Here is a 24,845-nt window from a genome sequence, read left to right as displayed (position 1 = left end):
AGTAACCACTCAAAATGATTTAAAATTGTTTTATCAACACTTTTACTTAAGTTTAAGATTCTACATACTATCAACTTCTACTGGCTCTTATGGCTAAAAACAAGACAGAAAGGACAACATTTAGAGAACTGATCCACAATGTGAGGCAACAGATGAAGGCACTTTCTCAAATAGGGTTACACAAATTTTTAGACTAATTTTAGCACAAAAGTGTGAATGCTGGAGAGAGTGCACTGAAGGAAATGTAGATTAAAATAAGATTTTAACAACAAATATTCTCTTTTTATATGTCACTGGGAAGATTTGTCCCTACCAAAAGCAGCAATTATTATTATTATTATTATTATTATTATTATTATTATTATTATTACACACGTTGCAGGCCTTTTATCAGACCACACAAAAAATTCATGACTATTTCTTCTTCCTGTTCTTCCAGTACTCCTTCATTCGTTCACCAAATGCCCTCTTCCTTTCTTCCGTCCACTTTGGCCTTTGGGCTTTAGGTGCTGTTATAACTGACATCACTTCCCACTTGTTCACCTTGTGTCTATAGACGTATTTGTCCATGATGTCCACTGAATCTATCTGAGCTCTTTCCAGATCAATTTTGACTTGTGTCATCCAAGGTGTAGTGGTCTTGATTCTCTGGATGTACCTGAGGATTCTGTTGGTGAGTCTGGTTTGTGGGAGTCTGCTTATGTGTCATAAAATTTTAGTCGCTTCTTTCTGATGTTGAACTTCTCTGTGGTGTCCCTGGAGTGAAGCCTATATCCATCGTCCGTGAGTTTTGGCCCAATAATTTTCCTAATGATTTTTCTTTCCTGTGTGACAATGTCATCATGGTCGGCCTTTGTGTGTAACATCAGTGTCTCATTGGCGTAGAGCACCTAAGGTTTGATTATAGTGTTGTAGTGACGAATTTTGGTGCAGGTGGAGACATTTCTTTGTTATAAATACCCAGAGTTTCGGATAAGGCTCTCTTCATTTTCAATAACCTAGTGTTCTGGGCAATTTTCTCCTTTCATGTCAGTTCAGGAACTTCAACTACGTACTTAAAGTGTGTGACCCTGTTGATCTCGCCATACTTTTATTTATTTATTATTATTGTTGTTGTTGTTCTTGTCTACGTAACTGAACTTAGTTGTTTTAAGATGATTTTTGACTTCGTCATCATTATGCGTCTCCTAAGCAGAGATTCACAGAGTTGATGACGGAATGTCTAGAAATGGGATTTATCTAAGTATGTGGGTATGTGTCAAATGCCTGAAGATGGTGATGGCAATCATCTTTACAGAGAGTGTTTAATACATATATTCACTGAACAATGTAAATAGGCAGGTGGTGACAAAATTACACTTATTACATCAGGTGGCTGATGAACTGACCACCTTGTGGTTCGAGGGTTCTTAAACCCCTATGCCACATAACTCCCACCCTGTGTCCCATCGGCAAGTCTTCCTACAGGCGTGGCAGCATTTTGACTGCTGTAGTATCTGGAATTCTGCATGCAGCCTGCTCACTATGACATGCATTGCACGGTGGCAGCAGAAGCTCGGTCTGTTCAAAGAGTCAATTCCCACGTTTGTAGAAAATTTTTTGTTACTGGTCCCAATTAAAAGAGGAGCATGGTTTCAAGCTTTACTGAAGTTCTAAACAATGTCATTGTTGATAAGTTAGTCCCTTGTTCAAATTTCAATAGATTCCTTAGAAATGCAGTCCAAGTAAAGAGATGTGGAAGCCAGGACTGATACTTTCATAACACACATCATGTATTTTGGAATGGCAATGTTCTGAGACAAGTGAACCACAGGGCTGTTTCATATGATGACACCACTGATGATCTTGGTGGTGATCTTTCATAGTATACATGATCTATCCAATGTATGATTTGGCACACTGGATAGCATTTCATATACTCTAGTTTTGTGAAATGGAAGATCTTCCATGACACTCTGTTGTAGTGCTCATGCCTTAGTGGGTGGGCAGAACATAGTCATAATATTTTGTTTCTGGACAAGGCATCCTGCTTTACTCGATAATGCCCAGTGTATGGCACAAATATAGTGGCATAATGTAGTTCCTGCTCCTCCACAATCTTTGACAATAGTGAAGTAGGTGTTATATGTAGTGACCATTGAATTTGCCTTCCAATGTAGCCATTTTCTTGCAGGCTGTCTTCAAGTGTTCTAATTTTTAGTCGAGATTTTTTTTTTTTTGGTACACAGAGTGTACTATGTTTTTAAGTACACCAGTTCTCTGTGCCAGCTGATCGCAGCTCTGAACATACAGGTACAATCTGTGAGAGTCTTATTGCAATACACACACATCAAAAAAAGTTTTGCCTCGCCTCAGTTCTGAGAGTTCCGCAACCTGTACAAAAAATTGGTATAGAGATCAACATAAACATCATTTCCGCCTTTTTTACTGCTCATGAAAACCACACACTGCACATTGTACCACCATAGAGTGAGCCCTTCAGAGGTGGTGATCGAAACTGCTGTACACACCGGTACCGCCAATACCTAGTAGCGTGTCCCCTTGCATTAATGCATGCCTGTATTTGTCATGGCATACTATCCACTAGTTCGTCAAGGCACTGTTGGTCCAGATTGTCCCACTCCTCAACGGCAATTCGGCGTAGATCCCTCAGAGCGGTTGGTGGGTCACATTGTCCTTAAAAAGCCCTTTTCAGTCTATCCCAGGAATGTTCAATATAGTTCATGTCTGGAGAACATACTGGCCACTCTAGTTGAGCGATGTCATTATCCTGGAGGAAGCCATTCACAAGACATGCACAATGGGGGTGTGAATTGTCACCCATGAAGATGAATGCCTCACCAATATGCTGCTGATATGGTTGCACTATCTTTCGGAGGATGGCATTCACGTATCGTACAGCCGTTATGGCGCCTTCCATGACCACCAGTGGTATACATCAGCCCCACATAATGCCACCCAAAAACAACAAGAAACCTCCATCTTGCTACAATTGCTGGACAGTGTGTCTAAGGTGTTCAGCCTGACCGGGTTGCACCCGAACACGTCTCTGACGATTGTCTGGTTGAAGGCATATGCGACACTCATCGGTGAAGAGAATGTGATGCCAATCCTGAGCAGTCCATTTGGCATGTTGTTGAGCCCATCTGTACGGCGCTACATGGTGTTATGGTTGCAAAAATGGACCTCGCAATGGATGTTGGGTGTGAAGTAGCGCATCATGCAGCCCATTCCGCACAGTTTGTATCGTAATACAACATCCTGTGGCTGCACGAAGAGCATTATTCAACATGGTGGCATTGCCGTCAGGGTTCCTCTGAGCCGTAATCCATAGGCAGTGGTCATCCACTTCAGTAGCAGCCCTTGGGTGGCCTGAGCGAGGCATGTCATCGACTGTTCCTGTCTCTCTCTATATCTCCTCCACGTCCGAACAACATCACTTTGGTTCACTCCGAGACGCCTGAACATTTCTCTTGTCGAGAGCCCTTTCTGCCACAAAGTAACAAAGTGGATGCAATCGAACTGCGGATTGACCGTCTAGGCATGGTTGAACTACAGACAACAAGAGCCGTGTACCTCCTTCCTGGTGTAATGACTGGAACTGATCAGCTGTCGGACCCCCTCCATCTAATAGGCAATACTCATGCATGGTTGTTTACATCTTTGGGTGAATTTAGCGACATCTCTGAACAGTCAAATGAACTGTGTCTGTGATACAATATCCACAGTCAACATCTATCTTCAGGAGTTCTGGAAGATGGGGTAATGCAAAACTTTTTTTGATGTATTTATATTGTGACCCAAAGGTCCATCTGCCTTCCTCTTCACCAATACATTCAGATCACCATCCAATTGCATCTCTCTCATCAATCTGACATTCAGGTGAATGGAGCTGAGATTCACAAGGAATCTGTGCAGCTCTTCTGTTCCATGTAGCCCTATTATGAATGTGTTGTTGACGTACTCCGAAGCAGCAAGTTGAGGCTGCCCATTGCAATCCCTACTAACAGCTTGTAGAATGTCCCCTCAAAGAAAACTTTGCTCTCGATTTAATTAGGACCAAGAGCAAAATTTTCAACAAACACAGGGAACTGAACCCTAGGATTAATGAAGCCATTTCTGCCACCGCTGTGACTCTTGTCATGGAGTGGGGATGGTCTCCAAATCCCGGATGCTATGTCAGTTGACTCGTCGATGTGCCTCTGTGGGAATGGATGGGATCAATTGCTGTAATATTGTACTATTTAGATATTAATAACTGGCAGTACACATGTGGATTATTTACTTATGAAATACACAAAGAGAAACTGAAAAAAATACAATACTGAATTTAAGGAGCATTACAATGAATTCTAACTAATGTAGTACCAATGACTTCAAACCCATATCAAATATCGAAAGTGCAAGGTCACGAACATACTAACCATCTGGGTATAATCTACAGAAATTATATTATTTTTGTGTGGTCATTTTGCAGCATCTCTTTTTGACTGAACACCACAACTTTTAGGATCTACATCATAATGAATTGCAGCTGCTTTTCATGCCAAAGGTGTACCAACATGGCATTTTGTGTGTAGTCATCATTTTTTGGATGATCAGTGGCTATCTGTATAGTGGTTGATGAGTTTGTTTTTGCTTTAGTTATCATATGAGAATAAATTTGATTGTGTTGCAAGCAATCAATAATGGCCCTACTATCCTACAGATAATACTGGCACACCTATTCCAGGTACCATTGATAGGATGAAAGGCCTGAAGTTGATGTTTTTGGATGTTCATCTTGTGTCTTGTGTTGAATATATAGTTTGCTGCAGGTTCCAAACATCATGTTCATAAGGTTGTCAATATTTGATTCACTGTGGTGTAAATAGAATGAAATGTTTTGTATGTTGCTTAAAGACTTCCCTAAAATGAGTTTGACAATGTTACCTGCCCATCATCATTATTGCATTTTTCTCGAATGCTGTAATCTAATGAAATATTACTCACCAAATGTCTGAGAATACACAAATATCTTTCATGGTGCAATAATAAGCAGAGAACTATGGCACTACCAGATAAAACACTGAAAAATGAATATGATTGTGAAATTTTAAAAGTAACTGCTCTCGCTATTCTCAGGTATTTTGTGTAACTCTCCTAGGACGTCCCCAACTCAACTAGTATTACTAGGTGAAATATCAACAGAGATAAAAAGTACTTTTACTTACCAAGTCTTGGCAGATACATGCATTAATAAAAGTCACACATTTAACTTCATTCAACATAAATGATGTTTACGCAAAGCCCGTAAGTGTGTCATTCATGATTTAAATAATGAAAAATAGCACCAGTTACTGATTTTTTCATGCTCAGCACAATACATTTGAAGTATTTATTCTCATTTTTAAGAGCATAGCGCATTTCACCACATAAATATTTTTTGTGACTTTTTGATATAGGATTTTCTGCCTATCTTTCACTGTCTTTTTGAGGGTCATAATGGAATTGGAATCAGACAAATTGCATCTTGTAACTTTTTGTTTGATATGCTGATGTCTACTTACAAGGATTGTGCCTCATCCATTACACAGAATATCACACACATGCCTATTATCACTCACACTGTTCTAATAAGATATTATGACAGTATGATTTCACAGAGAGTTTGTACGCAGTTGAAGTGTTACATTTCTTTGGATTGCATTGACATAAAGCTGTTAGTTATAAAAGAGATGACGAGCTGCTGAGGGGTATGACAAGAAAAAACAGCTATACATTTGAACTTTTTGCCAAAAGGCCTTCTTCAAATGGGGAAAACACACACGCACACACGCACGCACGCGCGCGCACACACACACACACACACACACACACACACACACACACACACACACACACAACTCATGCACCTGACCACTGTCTCTCACTGCTGAGGTCTGACTGTGAACAGCAACTGTGCCTGATGGGAGTAAGGAGAAGGCTGGGTTGGGGGAGATTAGTTAGTTAGTTTAAAAGAAGGGGAAAGGGACCGAACTATGAGGTCATCGGTGGTTGGGGGAGGGGATAATAGCACAGTGATGGGGGAAGGTGTAGTGCTGTTTGTGGAATGCAGGAAAGTGGTGGGGTCAGGGTACAGCTGCTGGGTGCACTCCAGGTAGGGGAGGGGAAGAAGTAGAGGAAGAGAAAAAGACCAGCAGGTGCATTGGTAGAAGAGAAGGCTGTTTAGTGATGGAATGGGAGTGAGGAAAGGGATAGGTGGGTGAAGGGCAGAGACTATCAAAGGTTGACACCAAAGGAGTTAGGGGAATATATGATATACTGCGGGGAAAGTTCCCACCTGCTCAATTCAGAAAAGGTGGTGTTGGCAGAAAGGATCCAGATGGTGCAGGCTGTGAAGCAGTCACTGCCGTGAAGCAAATTTTGTTGTTTACATTTTCTGCAACTGGATGGGCCAGCTGTCTCTTGCCCACAGTTTGTCAGTAGCCATTCATGTGGATGCAGGATGTCATGCCCATGCAGAAAGCAGTGCAGTGGTTGTAGATTAGTTTTTAGACCACATGACTGCTTTCACAGGTAGCTCTACCTTTGATGGGACAGGTGATGCCTCTGACCAGACTAGATTAGGTGGTGGTGGGAGGATGTATGGGACAGGTATTACATCTAGATCTATTGCTGGGATATGAGCCACGAGGCATGGTATTACGAGCAGGATTGGAGTACTGATGGACAAGGATATTTCATAGGCTTGTTGGGCACCAGAATACCATTGTGAGAGGGGCGGCAAGCATACAGGGTAGGATATTCCTCATTTCAGTGCACAATGAGTGGTAGTCGAAACCCTGGTGGAGAACGTGACTCAGTTGCTTCAGTCTCGGGGGTACTGAGTCACAAGTGGAGTACTCCTTTGTGTCTGGATGGTGGGAATGTGGGAGGTGATGACTGGAGAGACAAGGCACTGGCGATCTGTTTCTGTACAAGGTCTGGAGGGTAATTTTGATCTGTGAATGCCTCAATGAGACCCTTGTTATATTTGGGGAGGGACTATTTGTACTACAAATGCAATGGCTATGGATGGCTATAGGAAGGGACTTCATGGTATGGAATGTCTGGCAGCTGTCAAAGTGGAGGTACATTTGATATGGATAGAGGTAGTGATTTGGCCATATCTAAGGTGAAGGTTAACAAAGAGAAAGGTGAATTGATGGGTTGAGGAGGACCAGGTGAAGCAAATTCGGGAGAGAGTTTGAGGTTCTCGAGGAATATGGATAGGTGTCCTCATCCTCAATTCGGTTCATGAAGATGTCTTCACTAACTGAAACAGATGACGGGTTTGGGACTCTGGGTGGTTAGAAACGACTCCTCAAGATGACTTATGGATAAGTTGGCATATGATGGTTACCATAGATTTGTTTGTACATCATGCCTGCACATGCAAAGTAATTGTGAGTGAGGATATATTTGGTCATGATGACCAGAAAGGAGCTTGTACGTTTGAAGAGAGTCAGGCACTGGGAAAGTTGGTGCTCAATAATGGCATGATCATGGGCATTACGGATGTTGGTGTAGTGACAAGCAAGATGTTGTGTGGTAAAAGAATAGAAACTCCAGAGAGTCAGAGGAAGAAATGGTTTCTGTCTTTTATATACGAGGGTAATAGGCTGAAGGTGTTGGTCAGAGCAGACATTCTCTCAAATGGGGAGGGTAATAGGCTGAAGGTGTGGGTCAGAGCAGAAATTCTCTCAGTGGGGTCACAGTAGCCAGGCACAATGGGGCATTGTAATCGATTGGGTTTAAGAACTAGGAAGCATGCAGAAGGTAGGAGTGTAGCAAGCGGTAGGAGTGAGGGGAGGGGTTGGGGAGGGAGAGGTAGAGGAAAGAGGTAGAGGGGAAAGGAAAGAGGTAGAGGGGAAAGGGGAGGGGGAGGGGAGAGTGAAGAGGGGAGAGGGGAGGGGGAGGGGAGAGTGAAGAGGGAAGAGGTGGTGGTGGAGGTAGAGGTAAGTGGTAATAGGTAAGAGGGAAGGGGCTCAGGGGACGCATTCTGGAATGGCCTATTAAGGGGAGACTGGAGATCCTGTTGGCTTTCTGAAATGGTGTCACTGTAGCTAGTTGTAGGTGGATGAATCTGACAGTTGGCGAGCTCCTCCATCAGGTAATATCTGCAGTTTAAAACAACAATGGTGGAGCCTTTGTCAGCAGGTAGGATTATGAAGTTGGGATCAGTTTTAAGATGGTGGACAGTGGTTCTTTCAGTGGATGAAAGGTAGGAGGTTCTAAGGGTGTGGTATAATAGTAGGTCAGTGAGGTTGGGTTTGTTGCTATCAGGGGATGCTGGAGACATTTGGAGGTTGCTGTAGAGGTCACAGATAGTGGTAGTCCAAGGTGGTGAACCGGTTGGAGTTTTTTGAGGTAGCACTGTGCTTGCTGCTCTAGCTACTGGAGGGCAAGAGTTTCAGTGTGAGAGATGGGATGCAGGAATTAGGGATAGCACAGCAGGAGATTTTACAGATGGAGAGGACGTAATGCTAGGAGGTTTGGGCCTGATTTACATGGTTTAGGAGGACTTGGTAGCTGAGGGCTATGGACTGGCAGAATTTGAACAGACAGAGAACACTGTGGAAGGAGGAGTTGCTTCTGGTGATGAGTAATTTTATGGTACGGCCATTTGTGGGCATTCCATGAGCTAGGCAACAACTTAAGAACAGTACTGGGTTCTGGATAGGGATAAGGAAACTTTCCTGTTTTGGTTCAGATTCACAATACTGTCATTATTCCATCCTAAATTTTCCACTGTTGTCAATTATAAAATTACTTTACCGTTATTGACTGTTGGAAGATATTAAGATATTCCACCACTTCCACAAATCACTTACAATGGATTTAATGAAGAGTTGGTAATTTTTTACACCACATAAGGCAAGGAAGAAAAATTGTCCTGACAAACTAGATAACAAATCATTTAATTTTTTCAAATGTTTCTCCTGCTAGCAGTGTCATTGGCCACAAAATGTTTTCTTTCTGAAGATATAGAAATCACCAGGTCCCATGCCTTATCCAGTTGAAAGCCATCGTCATGATTAATAAGATCTTGCCATAAATGGATTCTCACCAATTCCTTATTAACTGAATCCCAGAAGGATCTCTTTGAGGCCAAAATCTCCACGGCAGAATAAGCCAGAGAATGTAAAGATAAAATGCTTAGCTATGGCTGACTTACTGGGCTGCGAAAGGCAAGTGTGACAATCATGTTCAACACATCTTTAATGCACTGTGCACACTGTCTGACCAATATAGGCTTTGCCACACTGGCAAGGTATACTGTAGATTCCAGCCCTCCGCAATCTCAAACCATTCTTTGCCAAACCAGGAAGAGCACTGGTATCTGTAGTTGGGTGGAAGACTACTCTGACATGACATTTTCTTAATGTTCTGCTTAATTTTGATGAAACATTGCCAATGTAAGGGAGGAATGCCCTGGATCTGAAGCAGCCCTTCTCCTCTTGGTCTTGTGGGTGATCATGTTTCTTCTTGCTTAAAGCTGTGCTAATCTAATGTGGAGAATATCCATTATATTTTCACATTGACTATAGGTGTTCCATCTTCTTTCTTCTGCCTCAATTAGACACAGCATGTGTCTGGTGCACTAATGTTTGAAGGATGCCCATAATTTATGATGGGTAGTGGCAGCTAAATGCCTGCAAATACAGATCAATACGTTTAGGCATATGGTGAAGGGAATGCCCTAATGATCCATCCATTTTTGGACTGACCAAAACATCCAAAAATTATAAACAGCTGCCCTTCTCCACTTCCGTTGTAAACTTGATATTCTCGTCAATTGACATCTGACGCTGCAAAAAGTATGATGCTGTGGGGCCGCACTACAAACGTATCATCCACCACGAGAACACTTTTGGTTTAAGTTCTATCAAATCAAGTGCCCTCTCCTCAGTCTTAAAAAAATTTGCTACTGCAGGGGAGAGAGGACTACCCATGCCTGCCTCATCAATTTGCTCAAAATGTTAAATGTTGAATAAAAAGTAGGTTGAGGAAAGGATACATGGAGTAGTGCTGTTATACCAGTTTTGAACTTACTACTGATAGTGACGGTGAATCCACATGAGGAATCCTAGTGAAGAGTGAGACAACATCAAAGGTAAGTGTGACTCACTGAGTCAAAATGACTTTGGTCTATTAACAAAGTCACTGGAGGTAACAACATGATGTGAGCACAAAAGATCTCAGTAAAGATGCAAGATGTCCAGCTAAGTCATAACTTGGAGCACTGATATTGATCACAATAGGATGTAATAGAAGACTCCTTTCTGTATCTTTGCAAGACCACATAACTGTGGTGGAACAGAGCTGTGGGGTCGTAAGCCTTTCACAACTTCTTGCAGAAGGGAAGAAGAATTCAGCAACACTTTCATCTTTCTTTCTACTCATCCTGTAGGGTCTTTATCAGTCTTCCTGTACACTGGTTCACTTAACAAGTTATAGAGCTCCTGGTCAGAGATCTCAAGTGGCAACAGCACAATGACGTTTCTCTTATCTGCAGGAAGGACTATCAAGTGAGAATCATCTCACAGTTTGCATGATGCAACCCTTTCCATGGAGCAGACATTACTCTTGTAGGAAACATTACAGTTCTAAGGTGGGGTACTTGTAAGGGCAGAAAATATTTCACATCTTACTTCTTCTGCAGCATCACTGGAAGAGGTCTAACAGCTTCTTCCACCACACTAATGAAATCAGTTAAAGGCAAGGTTGTAGGTGTAGGTGCAAGTTCCTGCCTTTCCTGTGCACTGACAGCAACACACTGTCCAAAACCTTATCTATTAAATTAACATTGGAGCATCGAAAAGCATCTTCTCGCAATAACTGCTGACATGCACTCATACTTTGAAGATTGTCTGGTCTTGATAAAATGTGTCACTCTGGCAAACTTCGGAGTGAGGCCATTGTTCCAGCATTTCAGTAAAAAACAGAATGAAACTAACAAGCTCACTCACTTACTTATCCGATTTCTGAATGTGTGACGCCAATTCAACAGAGGTCACTCATGAGCAGCTGCCTTTACACATGTATCTGTGACAATTTCTGGGATAAAATTAGTGAGGTGAACTAGCAATCTGCAGTGCAAAAAACTCACCTTAAGGTGGCTGAATGTTTGTCAGCTGAAATGTTATGGCAAGAAGTCGACAATATCTGGCTGCAGTCCCAGACCTTCATGAAAAACTCTTTATACCGGGAAAATTTCAAAAATCAGAAAATACTATCCCTAACATTAGAATATAGAAAATACTCCAAGATTTATTTTGTCTGGTTTTCTGATTGCAGTATAACCTAAAAAAGACACAGTGCAAGAGAAGCAGATAGTCTCCATGCAAATGTAACATAAACAATTAAATTAAAAATGAGAATAAATTGTCAAATACATTGTGCTAAGCCTGAAAAAATAAGTAACTGGCCCACTTTTCATTATTTAAACCATAACATCTTTCTAAATAGATTGTCCTCCATATCACAAAGAGAGGACAGGATGGAGAAATAAGGCAATTCCAGGATAACGAAGCAAAGTAATCCCAAATTTGAATCAAGTGAATCATGATAAGAGTGGAACTAACAATAAGCAAGTTTGAAAGCTACAGAAATGGAAAAGAGGACAGTCTACAAGGCAGATGAAAAAGATAAAGAATAGAAAGAAAAAAGAAGCAAATCCTGGAAAAGACATGATAAAATGAAGAACAGGCACAACGAGAATTTAAACTGCCTCTTGCACTGTCCTGCTGCATTTTCCACAACCTAGGTTAATAGTTGACTTTCCTAATTTATTATCAAGCAGTTCTGTTTCCTCCAAACGAGAATTTAAACTGCCTCTTGCACTGTCCTGCTGCATTTTCCACAACCTAGGTTAATAGTTGACTTTCCTAATTTATTATCAAGCAGTTCTGTTTCCTCCAAACCTTTTCTCTCTTCTGTTGTATGATGAAAACACCATCTCTTCTGAAAGCTATCATTTAAGTGACATTTTGTTTCTGGTTTGTATTGCTGTATGCTTAGAATATCTGAACACACAATATGAGGCAACCATCCCTATGATCTCTTACATGGCCATTACCTCTCATCCTTCTGCAGATGTGAGATGATAAATGCAGGACTTGAACATTCTTGCTCTGTCTCGTATGAACAGCTTGACGAAGTTTCTCTACAAGATCTCCAAGACTCATTTGTAATGGAGCACAAGACTGGCCTGAAAATAAATAATGAATAAGATCGGCTGTAAATGTTGTGAGTATATACATTAAATCATTATTTTCATTTATAACAACATTATGAAAAGGAAAAATCATTACCACATAGAGGCTGTTGATTCACTAACACACACAATGAAAAAGACTGCCACACATTTCAGCACATCACTGCTGTCTCTAGGCATTGGTCCTCAGTTCCCTGATGAGTGAGTGAGTTGTGTTTGTATGAGTATTTTCCATTTTGGAAGAAAGATTTTTGTCTGACACCTTAAGTGTTTAGCAGTCTTTTTCACTTTGCCTGCCTGCAACTCAACACCTAGGTGTTCCTTTTCATATTATTCTTATTCCATCCTCGAATTTCCAACACTCATGAAATAAACAAGAATGTAATAACTGTATACTTCAATGTGTCAGACAACTATTTTTGCAGAATATTATCCTTATTGTTATTAGCCCAAGGAAGAGAGAAAGAGAGTTATTACATTTTCATGTCTAATCAGCAACTGGGACATTAGACAGGAAGTTTACTTCTTTGTATAACCAGCCAACAATACAATGAGCATAGGTAGTTTACTAAACTAATTTGGTTTTGAATAAATGAATGACAGAATTATAGCTAGCATGCATTCCTCATACTAATCTTACCTCTATGACCTGCCATGTCAGCTGGTATATTTAACTTGCGGAAACGATGGTAATACTCATTTAAACGGTCAAAATTATCAACATTGCTCTTCTCCTGTGGCCGAGTGCTGCCCAGGCTTTCAGCCAAAGTTGCCATCTCATTAATTCCAATGTTGAAATAAACTGGTGTGATGTTAAATGAAACAGTGTCAGCCCCTGGGTGTGACAGTGGTAGCATGGAATAGACGGCATCAGGGACAGGAAGTAGCACAGTCAGAGCAGTCCGGGAACCAGTCACACGTGGAGCTGGCAGCTGTGGCTGTCCTGCTTCTTGCTGCTGGCTACCTGATCTGAACACAGTAATAATCCTTCCTTCATTGAGAAATGGTCTCACATATGTTACTTTACTTATCCACAACAAGAAACCTTAAAAATTCTGTCATGTCAAGCAGTATACTATGGTTTGAAATTACTGACTGGTAATTAAATAACTGTGATTTTCATTTTTCTTCCTTTTAAAGGAAGTACTTGAATCAATGTGATGCACACATTTTCTACAAACGTTATATGACAAATTGTTTAGTAAGGACCCATATCTCCAAAAAATAACTATATTATTTTAAGTGATCACTTATTTTATAAAAATAAGCATAACTTTCTAGCCTAGTTTAAACTGAATGATATGGTGAACATAAAAAACAATGAAAGTGATCATACAATGCAAGCTTTGCTGTATGGTACTTCTGTCAATGGTTTTTGTTTTATGGACATTAGGCAGGGAAATATGCTTTGGACCATAGCCTAATTCCTGTAGACAAAAGTATCACTGACAGAATAAAATTATTACGAATACAAATATGTAACTAAGGTAAAAGTTCCAACACATTTTAAAATTCGTCACCTGTTGGGGTTGTTTGGTAATACATTTCAAAGATCAAATCCCTAATGCCCAGCATAATGCCATGTATAATTAATATTTAAATACTGCTGCACATTGAGCATAAGGTGACAGGTAAGTGAAGAAAACAGGGTATTATTACTATCGTATCTCCCATTTTATGAGTACAACTGGATAGCAAATCATATTTCAGTTATCATCTCTGCCTGGTTACTGCTGTAACAAACAATGATGATCTACAATACTGCTGAAAAGGGACAGAATGAATTTCAACTTCCATGAAGTATCAGTACAAGAGACATCACAAAGTTTATTTATGAAAGTAACTCCATGATCAGGGTCCGAGAAGCATGTGATTCTGCCCAGCCACCACTTCATCCTCTACATTACAGCATGGTTTGGATGAAGTATGGAGGTCCATGGGGTTAGCAAATTTCTCTCCCAGCTATTGTTGGTTATCCAAACCTCAGACCCACTGTTTCTCAACTGGTCACACTAGACTGAGCATACCCCCTTCACAGTCCTCTCACCCCTTGGCAGTACTGTGAAAGGATCCCAGATTCTCCACAAAGCAGTTAGGGGGCACTGACCACTAAACTACAGATGTGGATAATGGGGTTAGCAGATATTTCATTACCGAGGAAAGAAAATAACAGAAAGATAGCAGTGAAAAAAGGAAAAAATACCGGCCAGAAATTCTGACTCATAATTTTATGGTTTTCTAAAGAGAATTTTCCTTTTGATACAAAGACAACTTTTACTCTGTGGTCTCTCAGGTTTTCTCAGTGCAATTGACTAACAGTGTGCTTCCAGGTGTTCTGCCAAGTTACTGTTTCCATTTTCTGACCTAGCCGGGAGAGGGGGGGGGGGGGGAGGGGGGGGGGACTAACCCCTGGAAGTATGGAGTATTTTTAATATTTTGTTGGACACACAGTGATTTGTGAGTGCCATAAAAAATTTCCAGTTCAGACTCTGTTATAATCTGCATAATACTGACTTTTGGATCATTTTCTTGAAAGAAAACCACCTAGCTATACCATTTTTTCCCCTTTCCCTAAGAGCTGGGCCAGCCGAGTCTGGGCGCCTCAATTCCATGGGCCCATGATTACACCAGTCAAGCATTTTCTGACCATTGTGGCTGATTACGTTTATCCCTTGGTACCATTTTTTACCCCAATGGTGACGCTGTGTCCCAGGACAACAGCGCTCCTGTTCACACTCATCACATTGTCCAGGACTGCTTTTGTGAGCATGAGGATAGAGTGTTCCATCTCCCATGGCCACCACAATCATCAGATCTCAATATTATTAAGCCTTTGTGGTCTACTTTGGAGGGAAGGATAAGTGATCACTCTCTACCTTGATCATAGTTAACTTAACTTGCCATTATTTTGCAAAAATGATGGTTTAACATCCCCTTGAAAACCACACAGCATCTGTATTTATCAACTTTGAAATGACAGGAAGCTGTTTTGAATGCCAACAGTTTTTGTACACCATATTAGGCATGGTAATGTATTGCACTGTTGGTGTTTCCATACTTCTGTTGCCCCTCTCCCCGTAGTTTCTGCAGTTGTAACAAAATCCAGATTCGTTGGCTTCTGCAAATCATACATGTAACTGTATAGATTTTTTTTTTAAAAAAAAAAGGTTGTGTTGAGAAACTGTTATGAAAAAAATTCAATACATTGTGCCGTTTTTGGGTTATTTAGCCCTGAAGTTATCTGATCCTGTCACTGCACACTCAAATTCAAGCGCTTTCACAAACTAAAATGCAGTAATGCACTAATAGCTGTGGGTCAGGGAATTACCATTTCTTCAAATGGTCATTACTTAAGTCCACGTCATGTAGGATGGCGACCCAATTTTCAGCTGTTCTGTGCATCCCCCTCCACAAGCTACTGGTAGCCAATAATGTGTGTTCTCTTTCCAAGTGGCTTTCCAAGTTACAGATAGACAACGAGAATCTCGCTCCTACATGGTGCACTGTTGCCATACTTCATGGCAACTGAGTTATTTATTCAACTTTCAGTTTGTTTTTGTTTTCTTTTTTTCCTTGTAGCAGTATAGCAGTGAATGTGTATCTGTAAATGTTTCAAGTGTGATATATATATATGCCTGTCTGCCGGCGCTTTCCCGCTTGGTAAGTCTTGGAATCTTTGTTTTTAATCTGTTTTATATATATATATATATATATATATATAAGGGTCAGGTGATGGCATTAAATGTGAAGTGCTTCACATACAGAAGAGGTGAATTACTTACCACATTTATAACATTTTTAAACATGAATTTGAAAGTGGGCCTCCTACTGTTGACATTTGAAGACACAAGAACTGTAAAGAGAATTGTAAATGAGAGAGTCAGAGCTGTAGAAACCAGAGAAAAAGAGGATTTTGTGTCGCCTGGAAAGCACTGAAATCGCAACAAACCTGTAACACAAACGGATGGTTTTAACAATGATGTTTTGAAGGGCTCCATGTGAATGATGAATGCCCCACATCCACAAAAACGTGTTACAGTTATGAAAGAGAAAACTGGCTCAAAGGATAAGCACTTTGTCAATGTAATGAATTTTGAAAGATATTGGTTCCAGATATGATAAGAAGAGAGTTTTCAGTTCAAAGAAGTGACATAGATGCAGCAGGAACTAATCCCATATAAAGATTCATGATATAAGAGGAGGTAGTTCAATAGTGTATTACTTTTATAAAAACATGACCCAATTAGAATCATTCCAGGAAGATCTGCTGGAAAATGAGTGATGGTACTGGCTGTTTTAAAATTCTCATAGGAATAGGTTCTTGGATAATTATTCTGCAGTGCTGACTCTTCTTCTGGTTTTGTTTCTGAGAATAAACTTGTATTTACATGTAAGAAAAACAGCAGTGACTACCACTCACAAATGAACACTGTTAGTTTCGTGACATGATCGACAAATTTTGTCATGCCTTGTTTCGAAGTTGGTCACTGCCAGTTATAATGCGACTGTTACAGAGAAAACAAGTACAAACACCAGAAAAGTGGATATTTATACCTGGCTCACACATGACACTATTAAGCACAGTACAAGCCAGACTTGTGTCGATCTCCTATAGCTCATGAATTAATACTAGTCACATGACAGAAAGTACAAACTTGACTTCCTTGCATGTGAATGGGGTCACACAGTTCTGTGATTAGCCACTTGTCACTATCAGTGTAGCTCCATGGAATTAATTTGGGCAAAAGGTTAATGCTACGTGGAAGAAAAAACAAAACATTCAAGATGACATACAGCGAATCACTTGTGCATGAGGCAATAGACAACATCCCACCTGTAGCACGGGCACAGTCTGTGTTGCATGCTGAAAAGCTACAGAAAGAGGAGTTTAACAGGGAACTGATGATGGACACAAGCCTTGAAGCTATCACTGTAAATTTACAATCAGATTGTTCAGAAACACAATCATTATGATGTAGACTTCGGAACAAAGTAATAATATTTCTTAGTTTTAAAGACCTGTAGTTTAAAAAATGTGTTTGTCAACATATCAGTTGCATACACAGTAATGAGAACTTCCTAGCCTTTTTGATTAGGACTTTGTATCCTTTGGATAGTGCGGACTATGATGTTCAACATATTACCCAAGGAGAAATTAAGCTTCTGTCACTATGTTGCTTGCTCTAATAACATGTGAGAAGGCAGCTGGCTAAATTCATCAAAGCTCCGATATTTCCATGTGTAAACCCCTGTCATTTTCAAGGCATAAACTGCATAAGGCCCTAAAACGATATTATAAGTGAAGTTGACATATCGGTGGTTTCCAATGTTATCGGTCAGCGTTCCCTGGAATTATTCATAGGCGATGGTTAATTGTTTGCTTGTTCAATGGATTTTAAACTTCTCTCACTGTAATTTTGAATGAGTTAGGTTACACTCACAGGGCGGGTTAACAGCAAACAATACGACAACTTACTGACTTTTACATTAGTCTTTTCTACCACTAATACTTTTGTATGTGCAGTGACTGACTACATTTTTAAAAATTCTATTGAGTAGAAGCACTTGTCAAGCAAATATAATTATTTCAGTTTGTGCTTGAAGTTAAATTTTGTTGTGATTGAATTTTTACTTATAATACACTTCTTACAGGAAAATTAAAGAGACCTTTGGGGAAAAGAGAGCCACTTGTATGAATATCAAGAGCTCAGATGGAAACCCAGCAAAGAGGGGAAAGCAGAAAGGTGGAAGGAGTATATAGAGGGTCTATACAAGGGCGATGTACTTGAGGACAATATTATGGAAATGGAAAAGGATGTAGATGAAGATGAAATGGGAGATACGATTCTGCGTGAAGAGTTTCATAGAGTACTGAAAGACCTGAGTCGAAACAAGGCCCCGGGAGTAGACAACATTCCATTAAAACAACTGATAGCCTTGGGAGAGCCAGTCCTGAAAAAACTCTACCATCTGGTGAGAAAGATGTATGAGACAGGTGAAATACCCTCAGACTTCAAGAAGAATATAATAATTCCAATCCCAAAGAAAGCAGGTGTTGACAAATGTGAAAATTAGCGAACTATCAGTTCAAAAAGTCACTGCTGGAAAAGCAAGTCGTTGCTTTTGCACAGGCCTGCTGCAGCATCCAAACTGCTGTCGAGATTGTACTAAAGTAGTAACTGAAGATCCATGTCATTTGCCAGCTGAAGATGGGTGCAAACCCGAAATGCATATTGGCGTATATATATATATATATATATATATATATATATATATAAATAAAACAGAAAGAAACTTCCACATGGGAAAAATATATTAAAAATAAAGATTCCAAGACTTACCAAGCGGGAAAGCGCCGGCAGACAGGCACATGAACAAAACACACAAACACACACACAGAATTACAAGCTTTCGCAACTGGCAGTTGCTTCGTCAGGAAGGAAGGAAGGAGAGGGAAAAATGAAAGGGTGTGGGTTTTAAGGGAGAGGGTAAGGAGTCATTCCAATCCCGGGAGCGGAAAGACTTCCCTTAGGGGAAAAAAAAAAAAAAAAGGACAGGTATACACTCGCACACACACACACACACATATCCATCCGCACATACACAGACACAAGCAGACATATTTAAAGGCAAAGAGTTAAGGGCAGAGATGTCAGTCGAGGCGGAAGTACAGAGGCAAAGAAGTTGTTGAAAGACAGGTGAGGTATGAGCGGCGGCAACTTGAAATTAGCGGAGGTTGAGGCCTGGCGGATATCGAGAAGAGAGGATATACTGAAGGGCGAGTTCCCATCTCCAGAGTTCGGATAGGTTGGTGTTGGTGGGAAGTATCCAGATAACTCGGACGGTGTAACACTGTGCCAAGATGTGCTGGCCGTGCATCAAGGCATGTTTAGCCACAGGGTGATCCTCATTACCAACAAACACTGTCTGCCTGTGTCCATTCATGCGAATGGACAGTTTGTTGCTGGTCATTCCCACATAGAAAGCATCACAGTGCAGGCAGGTCAGTTGGTAAATCACGTGGGTGCTTTCACATGTGGCTCTCCCTTTGATTGTGTACACCTTCCGGGTTACAGGACTGGAGTAGGTGGTGGTGGGAGGGTGCATAGGACAGGTTTTACACCGGGGGCGGTTGCAAGGGTAGGAGCCAGAGGGTAGGGGAGGTGGTTTGGGGATTTCATAGGGATGAACCAAGAGGTTACGAAGGTTAGGTGGACGGCGGAAAGACACTCTTGGTGGAGTGGGGAGGATTTCATGAAGGATGGATCTTATTTCGGGGCAGGATTTTAGGAAGTCGTATCCCTGCTGGAGAGCCACATTCAAGGTCTGATCCAGTCCTGGGAAGTATTCTGTTACAAGTGGGGCACTTTTGGGGTTCTTCTGTGAGAGGTTCTGGGTTTGAGGGGATGAGGAAGTGGCTCTGGTTATCTGCTTCTGTACCAGGTTGGGAGGGTAGTTGCGGGATGCGAAAGCTGTTTTCAGGTTGTTGGTGTAATGGTCGAGGGATTCAGGACTGGAGCAGATTCGTTTGCCACGAAGGCCTAGGCTGTAGGGAAGGGACCGTTTGATATGGAATGGGTGGCAGCTGTCATAATGGAGGTACTGTTGCTTGTTGGTGGGTTTGATGTGGACGGATGTGTGCAGCTGGCCATTGGACAGATGGAGGTCAACATCTAGGAAAGTGGCATGGGATTTGGAGTAGGACCAGGTGAATCTGATGGAACCAAAGGAGTTGAGGTTGGAGAGGAAATTCTGGAGTTGTTCTTCACTGTGAGTCCAGATCATGAAGATGTCGTCAATAAATCTGTACCAAACTTTGGGTTGGCAGGCTTGGGTAACCAAGATGGCTTCCTCTAAGCGACCCATAAATAGGTTGGCATACGAGGGGGCCATCCTGGTACCCATGGCTGTTCCCTTTGATTGTTGGTATGTCTGGCCTTCAAAAGTGAAGAAGTTGTGGGTCAGGATGAAGCTGGCTAAGGTGACGAGGAAAGAGGTTTTAGGTAGGGTGGCAGGTGATCGGCGTGAAAGGAAGTGCTCCATTGCAGCGAGGCCCTGGACGTGCGGGATATTTGTGTATAGGGAAGTGGCATCAATGGTTACCAGGATGGTTTCTGGGGGTAACAGACTGGGTACGGATTCCAGGCGTTCGAGAAAGTGGTTGGTGTCTTTGATGAAGGATGGGAGACTGCATGTAATGGGTTGAAGGTGTTGATCTACGTAGGCAGAGATGCGTTCTGTGGGGGCTTGGTAACCAGCTACAATGGGGCGGCCAGGATGTTTGGGTTTGTGAATTTTAGGAAGTAGGTAGAAGGTGGGAGTGCGAGGTGACGGTGGGGTGAGGAGTTTGATGGAGTCAGGTGAAAGGTTTTGTAGGGGGCCTAAGGTTCTGAGGATTCCTTGAAGCTCCGCCTGGACATCAGGAATGGGATTACTTCGGCAAACTTTGTATGTAGAGTTGTCTGAAAGCTGACGCAGTCCCTCGGCCACATACTCCCGACGATCAAGTACCACAGTCGTGGAACCCTTGTCAGCCGGAAGAATGCCAACCTATTTATGGGTCGCTTAGAGGAAGCCTTCTTGGTTACCCAAGCCTGCCAACCCAAAGTTTGGTACAGATTTATTGACGACATCTTCATGATCTGGACTCACAGTGAAGAACAACTCCAGAATTTCCTCTCCAACCTCAACTCCTTTGGTTCCATCAGATTCACCTGGTCCTACTCCAAATCCCATGCCACTTTCCTAGATGTTGACCTCCATCTGTCCAATGGCCAGCTGCACACATCCGTCCACATCAAACCCACCAACAAGCAACAGTACCTCCATTATGACAGCTGCCACCCATTCCATATCAAACGGTCCCTTCCCTACAGCCTAGGCCTTCGTGGCAAACGAATCTGCTCCAGTCCTGAATCCCTCGACCATTACACCAACAACCTGAAAACAGCTTTCGCATCCCGCAACTACCCTCCCAACCTGGTACAGAAGCAGATAACCAGAGCCACTTCCCCATCCCCTCAAACCCAGAACCTCTCACAGAAGAACCCCAAAAGTGCCCCACTTGTAACAGAATACTTCCCAGGACTGGATCAGACCTTGAATGTGGCTCTCCAGCAGGGATACGACTTCCTAAAATCCTGCCCCGAAATGAGATCCATCCTTCATGAAATCCTCCCCACTCCACCAAGAGTGTCTTTCCGCCGTCCACCTAACCTTCGTAACCTCTTGGTTCATCCCTATGAAATCCCCAAACCACCTCCCCTACCCTCTGGCTCCTACCCTTGCAACCGCCCCCGGTGTAAAACCTGTCCTATGCACCCTCCCACCACCACCTACTCCAGTCCTGTAACCCGGAAGGTGTACACAATCAAAGGGAGAGCCACATGTGAAAGCACCCACGTGATTTACCAACTGACCTGCCTGCACTGTGATGCTTTCTATGTGGGAATGACCAGCAACAAACTGTCCATTCGCATGAATGGACACAGGCAGACAGTGTTTGTTGGTAATGAGGATCACCCTGTGGCTAAACATGCCTTGATGCACGGCCAGCACATCTTGGCACAGTGTTACACCGTCCGAGTTATCTGGATACTTCCCACCAACACCAACCTATCCGAACTCCGGAGATGGGAACTCGCCCTTCAGTATATCCTCTCTTCTCGATATCCGCCAGGCCTCAACCTCCGCTAATTTCAAGTTGCCGCCGCTCATACCTCACCTGTCTTTCAACAACTTCTTTGCCTCTGTACTTCCGCCTCGACTGACATCTCTGCCCTTAACTCTTTGCCTTTAAATATGTCTGCTTGTGTCTGTGTATGTGCGGATGGATATGTGTGTGTGTGTGTGTGCGAGTGTATACCTGTCCTTTTTTTTTTTTTTTTTCCCCTAAGGGAAGTCTTTCCGCTCCCGGGATTGGAATGACTCCTTACCCTCTCCCTTAAAACCCACACCCTTTCATTTTTCCCTCTCCTTCCTTCCTTCCTGACGAAGCAACTGCCAGTTGCGAAAGCTTGTAATTCTGTGTGTGTGTTTGTGTGTTTTGTTCATGTGCCTGTCTGCCGGCGCTTTCCCGCTTTGTAAGTCTTGGAATCTTTATTTTTAATATATATATATATATATATACAACACAATAAAAAGTGGCTGGTTGCCGTATTTTTTCAGTGAAATATTAACTGATGATGGTCGAAGTAGAGAGGATATAAAATGTAGACTGGCAATGGCAAGGAAAGAGTTTCTGAAGAAGAGAAATTTGTTAACATCGAGTACTGATTTAAAAGTCAGGAAGTCGTTCCTGAAAGTATTTGTATGGAGTGTAGCCATGTATGGAAATATAACATGGACAATAAATAGTTTGGACAAAAAGAGAATAGAAGCTTTCGAAATGTGGTGCTACAGGAGAATGTTGAAGATTAGGTGGTTAGATCACGTAACTAATGAGGAGGTATTGAATAGGATTGGGGAGGAGAGAAGTTTGTGGCACAACTTGACTAGAGAAGGGATCGGTTGGTAGGACATGTCCTGATTCATCAAGGGAACACAAATTTAGCATTGGAGGGCAGTGTGGAGGGTAAAAATTGTAGAGGGAGACCAAGAGATGAATACATCTACATCTACATCTACATCTACATCCATACTCCGCAAGCCACCTGACGGTGTGTGGCGGAGGGTACCCTGAGTACCTCTATCAGTTCTCCCTTCTATTCCAGTCTCATATTATTCGTTGAAAGAAGGATTATCGGTATGCCTCTGTGTGGGCTCTAATCTCTCTGATTTTATCCTCATGGTCTCTCTGCAAGATATACGTAGGAGGGAGCAATATACTGCTTGTCTCTTCGGTGAAGGTATGTTCTCGAAACTTTAACAAAAGCCTGTACCGAGCTACTGAGCGTCTCTCCTGCAGAATCTTTTACTGGAGTTTATCTATCATCTCCGTAATGCTTTTGCGATTACCAAATGATCCTGTATCGAAGCGCGCTGCTCTCTGTTGGATCTTCTCTATCTCTTCTATCAACCCTATCTGGTACGGATACCACACTGCTGAGCAGTAAGCAGTGGGCAAACAAGCATACTGAACCTACTTTCTTTGTTTTCGGATTGCATTTTCTTAGGATTCTTCCAATGGATCTCAGTCTGGCATCTGCTTCTCCGACGATCAACTTTATATGATCATTCCATTTCAAATCACTCCTAATGCGTACTCCCAGATAATTTATGGAATTAACTGCTTCCAGTTGCTGACCTGCTATTTTGTAGCTAAATGATAAGGGATCTATCTTTCTATGTATTCGCAGCACATTACACTTGTCTACATTGAGATTCAATTGCCATTCCCTGCACCACGCATCAATTCGCTGCAGATCCTCCTGCACTTCAGTACAATTTTCCATTGTTACAACCTCTCGATACACCACAGCATCATCTGCAAAAAGCCTCATTGAACTTCCGATGTCATCCACCAGGTCATTTATGTATATTGTGAATAGCAACGGTCCTATGACACCCCCCTGCGGCACACCTGAAATCACTCTTACTTCGGAAGACTTTTCTCCATTGAGAATGACATGCTGCGTTCTGTTATCTAGGAACTCCTCAATCCAATCACACAATTGGTCTGATAGTCCATATGCTCTTACTTTGTTCATTAAACGACTGTGGGGAACTATATCGAACGCCTTGCGGAAGTCAAGAAACACGGCATCTACTTGTGAACCCGTGTCTATGGCCCTCTGAGTCTCGTGGACGAGTAGCGCGAGCTGGGTTTCACACGACCGTCTTTTTCGAAACCTATGCTGATTCCTACAGAGTAGATTTCTAGTCTCCAGAAAAGTCATTACACTCGAACATAATACATGTTCCAAAATTCTACAACTGATCGATGTTAGAGATATAGGTCTATAGTTCTGCACATCTGTTCGAAGTCCTTTCTTGAAAATGGGGATGACCTGTGCCCTTTTCCAATCCTTTGGAATGCTACGCTCTTCTAGAGACCTACGGTACACCGCTGCAAGAAGGGGGGCAAGTTCCTTCGCGTACTCTGCGTAAAATCAAACTGGTATCCCATCAGGTCCAGTGGCCTTTCTCTTTTGAGTGATTTTAATTGTTTCTCTATCCCTCTGTTGTCTATTTCAATATCTACCATTTTGTCACACGTGCGTCAAACTAGAGAAGGAACTACAGTGCAGACTTCCTCTGTGAAACAACTTTGGAAAAAGACATTTAGTATTTCTGCCTTTATTCTGTCATCCTCTGTTTCAGTACCATTTTGGTCACAGAGTGTCTGGACATTTTGTTTTGATCCACCTACCGCTTTGACATAAGACCAAAATTTCTTAGGATTTTCTGCCAAGTCAGTACATAGATCTTTACTTTCGAATTCATTGAACGCCTCTCGCATAGCCCTCCTCATACTACATTTTGCTTCGCGTAATTTTTGTTTGTCTGCAAGGCTTTGGCTATGTTTATGTTTGCTGTGAAGTTCCCTTTGCTTCCGCAGCAGTTTTCTAACTCGGTTGTTGTACCACGGTGGCTCTTTTCCATTTCTTAGAATCTTGCGTGGCACATACTCATCTAACGCATATTGTACGGTGGTTCTGAACTT

The 24,845-nt window shown here is 41.9% G+C and overlaps 1 protein-coding gene across 4 annotated transcripts in view; it reads right to left on the bottom strand.

The window, feature by feature from the left end:
• LOC126268203 (inositol polyphosphate-4-phosphatase type I A) overlaps positions 1–24,845 on the bottom strand; it is a 251,957-nt gene that overhangs the window by 19,748 nt on the left and 207,364 nt on the right. For all 4 annotated transcript variants that reach the window (XM_049973825.1, XM_049973826.1, XM_049973827.1 and 1 more), the window contains 2 exons: positions 12,882–13,210; positions 12,104–12,235 (listed from right to left, as the gene is read on the bottom strand). In XM_049973825.1, coding sequence (XP_049829782.1) covers positions 12,104–12,235; positions 12,882–13,210 — 461 coding nt within the window. The remainder of the gene's footprint in view (positions 1–12,103; positions 12,236–12,881; positions 13,211–24,845) is intronic.

This window comes from Schistocerca gregaria, chromosome 4 (genome assembly GCF_023897955.1).
Source record: "Schistocerca gregaria isolate iqSchGreg1 chromosome 4, iqSchGreg1.2, whole genome shotgun sequence".
Classification (NCBI taxonomy): domain Eukaryota; kingdom Metazoa; phylum Arthropoda; class Insecta; order Orthoptera; family Acrididae; genus Schistocerca; species Schistocerca gregaria.
Note: the sequence above shows the minus strand (reverse complement) of the source record. Positions and strands in the feature narration are given on the sequence as shown.